At 39.6% G+C, this 3,641-nt stretch overlaps 1 protein-coding gene across 1 annotated transcript in view; it reads right to left on the bottom strand.

The window, feature by feature from the left end:
- Positions 1 to 2,450: 2,450 nt before the first annotated feature.
- Positions 2,451 to 3,641, bottom strand: part of EMH_0041190 (uncharacterized protein) — a gene marked incomplete at both ends in the record, with an annotated part of 3,243 nt that continues 2,052 nt past the window's right edge. Inside the window, 3 exons of the mRNA XM_013495598.1 lie at positions 2,451 to 2,789; positions 3,179 to 3,247; positions 3,555 to 3,632. Coding sequence (XP_013351052.1) covers positions 2,451 to 2,789; positions 3,179 to 3,247; positions 3,555 to 3,632 — 486 coding nt within the window. The remainder of the gene's footprint in view (positions 2,790 to 3,178; positions 3,248 to 3,554; positions 3,633 to 3,641) is intronic.

Genomic DNA, 3,641 nt, shown 5'->3' with positions numbered 1-3,641 from the left:
CATATGAGGGGCGGAGAACATCTCCTTCTGTTGGGGTCGACGGAGAGGTGAGGGAGAGGCGTGCAGCTGTCGCCAGCAGCAGCGAACTCCCCCCCCTTGCCTGCAGCAGCAGCAGCTTTTGCTTTTTTATTGAGAAAATATAAAGCCAAGCCAGCAGCAACTGAGGCAATCGCCAGCACAGACAGGACCGTCAACAGACCCCTAACCACCACCTTCGTCTTCTGCATCGCGAGGTTTAGGGTTTAGGGTTTAGGGTTTAGGGTTTAGGGTTTAGGGTTTAGGGTTTCAGGGGGCCCCAGGGGCCGCTGTAAACCCTAAAACCAAAGAGGCAATCAGATGAGGGGGGGAGTTGAGAGTGAAGAAAAGAATAAAGAAAAGTATAACTCAAGTATTATAAAATAATAAAAAAAAAAAATATATATTAAGCCCAAAAAGAAAAAATAAAAACCTTCGTTGCAGCAGGAAGAGACGCCACGCCGCTCGTCGAGGCTTTCTCATTATAAACGGCAGCTGTATATACACCTCAATCCATTTTACTTTATTTATTTTAATTTATTTATTTTTATTTATTTTTATATTTCTATTAATATGAAACAAATACAGCATGCAGCTTTGCTGCTGCTGCTGCCGCCGTCTCGCTATCAGAACGCCAGGCCACAGACCGCTCCAGCCCAGCCCCCGCCTCTTTCTTGCTTATTTTTTCGGCTTTTTTCTTTTTTTTTGGGTTATTTAATATTAAATTTAATAATAAATTCAAATAAAAATAAAAATACAAAAAATTTCAGTCGTTTAGGCCTCTTTAGCGTCAACAGAAACCACCGGTCTCAACCGCAGCCAGAGTCACCACCGCCCATTCACCGCAGCAGCGGTGGGGCCCCTCTTCGTCTGTTTCTGTTGTTTTTTCTGCGGAAATAAATATAATTTTTATTTTTAATTAAATATTTTATGTTATTTTAAACAAAAAAATACTTTAATTCGTTAAAACCACACAAAAAGAGCTGTACCTGCTGCAGATCGAGCACGTGCGCAGGACCATAGTCAAGATACACTGCAACACAACGAAGAAGTACAGCTACAAACGAACAACAGCAGAAAAAAAACAAAAAAAATAAAAATAAAAAATAAATAAAACAAAAAAAAGAAGCAACATGTCAACAAAAAGGAAATAAGCAGCAACAGAACAAAAGAAAACAAGGCGAGATCACCGCCTGGGTAAGATACAGAATATGTAATATATATACATACATATATACATATATACATATATATATATATATAACAAATAAAACAAATACACAATAAATAATGTTTATACATATAAAAAAAATAAANATATATATATATATATAACAAATAAAACAAATACACAATAAATAATGTTTATACATATAAAAAAAATAAATAATATTCTATATCTATGTGCATATAATACAAGTAAATAATAAACAATATATGTATAGGGTGTACTCACACCACGCTATGTGTAGATACACCCCAGAGTTCCCCGATTCTTTTCGTTGACTAAAACAGCAGCAACAGCAGCTGCAGCAGGAGCAGCAACAGCAGCTGCAGCAGGAGCAGCAACAGCAGGAGCAACAGCACCAGGAGCAGCAACAGCAGCTGCACCAGGAGCAGCAACAGCAGGAGCAGCAGCAGCAGGAGCAGCAACAGCAGCTGCAGCAGGAGCAGCAGCAGCAACTGTTCATCCTCTTCCCGTGCTGTTGCAGTGACAATAACGTAGCTAATACAGAGAGAACAAAACTATATAAAATAAATAAATATATTAAACTAATTAAATTAAATAAATAAATAAATTAAATCCTTCTGCTGTTGTTCTCGCCTTGTATGTTTCCTTGGCAACGTAAACAGGTAAACAAACAAACAAACAAACGAATAAATAAATAAATAAATAAATAAATAATAAATAAATAAATAATAAATAAATAAATAAATAAATAAATAAATAACTACATAAAGACAACCCCAAATGAAAGCATTTGCCTTATTTATTATATAAACATCTATTCTGCTTGGGTAATAATAATAAACTAATAAAGAAGTACAATAAACCGCTGCTACTACTGCTGCTGCTGCTGCTGCTGCTGCTGCTGGTGCTGGTGCTGCTGCTGCTGCTGCTGCAGTGTTTGTTGCTAGACGAAGACGGATATAAGGCGACAATAAAAACATTGAATGTATATTGAAAATTAAATATAAATTAAAATATAATTAAATATTGTGAGCGTGATAGAAAAGCCAAAGCGCCGCGAGGTGCCTATACACCTGAACGCGGTGTCATCTCCATTGCGCGAGAGGAGAAGCAGCGTATATATATTTATTTATATTTATTGTTTACGAATTAAAACAGAAATAAAATAAATAATATAATAATTTAAATTATTTTATTTATAGTTACAATATATTTATTTATTTATTTTATTTTTTTTTTTTTTCTATTCTTCCTCCTCCTCATCGTCGTCGTCAGAGCCGCTGTCGCTGCTGTCGCTGCTGCTGCTGTCATCTGAGTCGCTGCTGCTGCTATCTTCTTCTTCTTCTTCTTCTTCATCTTCATCATCTTCTTCTTCTTCTTCTTCTACTTTTTCACTTTTTTTTTTCTCTTTTTTCTCTGCTCCACCGCTGCTGCTGCTGCTGCTGCTGCTGCTGCTGCTAGCAGCAGCAGCAGCAGCAGAATCTTTTTCTTCGTCTGTCTTTGCTTTTTTCGCAGCTGGCTGAGACGCAGCCTGAGCAGCCTCACGCTCCAAGTCCCGCTGAATGTCCCGCTTTATTGCCTCCTGCAACACAAACCCTAAACCCTAAACCCTAAACCCTAAACCCTCGACTCGGAGCATCAAACCCTAAACCCTAAACCCTAAACCCTAAGCTACAGAAAGGAAACAATCTAAGATAAACGCACCGCAGCAGAAGACGCAGCACGCCGTTTTGGCCTCCCTTGCTGCACGCAACACCCGAAACCCTAAACCCTAGTAAACCCTAAACCCTAATAAACCCTAAACCCTAATAAACCCTAAACCCCAGTACACTTTAACAAACCCTAAACCCTAAACCCTTAGCGGTACGACAACGAACAGCTGGACAAAGCAAATGGCTTCGATATATACACAAAAAAAAAACATAAACCCTAAACTCTAAACCCTAAACCCTAAACCCTAAACCCTCGTACGATGATATTTGAGGCATCCAACGACGACAGCTCTTTCTTTGCCTCCGCCGCCTTCTTCAGCTCAGACAGCTGCCAGCACAACCACAAAACCCTAAACCCTAAACCCTAAACCCTAATAAACCCTAAACCCTAATAAACCCTAAACCCTAAAATCTAAACCCTAATAAACCCTAAACCCTAAACCCTAAATCCCCTTAAACCCTCAACACGAAACGCAAAACCCTCAGCTGTGCTCCGCAAACCCTTTAAGGGAGACAAGGCGCTGCAGCGGCAACCGATACAGACTGAATTAGCCTCTAGGGTTTACTAGGGTTTACTAGGGTTTACTAGGGTTTAGGGTTTAGGGTTTAGGGTTTAGAGAGAGAAAACAACGGACCTTCTCTGGCGGCGGGAGCGAGCTGAAAACCTCCCCCGAAAGGTTTTCTATATTCGCCAGTATACGCGACTGCAGCTCCTGCACCAC

The sequence above is a fragment of the Eimeria mitis genome, genomic scaffold (assembly GCF_000499745.2).
Source record: "Eimeria mitis Houghton genomic scaffold, Emh_scaff1657, whole genome shotgun sequence".
NCBI lineage: Eukaryota > Apicomplexa > Conoidasida > Eucoccidiorida > Eimeriidae > Eimeria > Eimeria mitis.
Note: the sequence above shows the minus strand (reverse complement) of the source record. Positions and strands in the feature narration are given on the sequence as shown.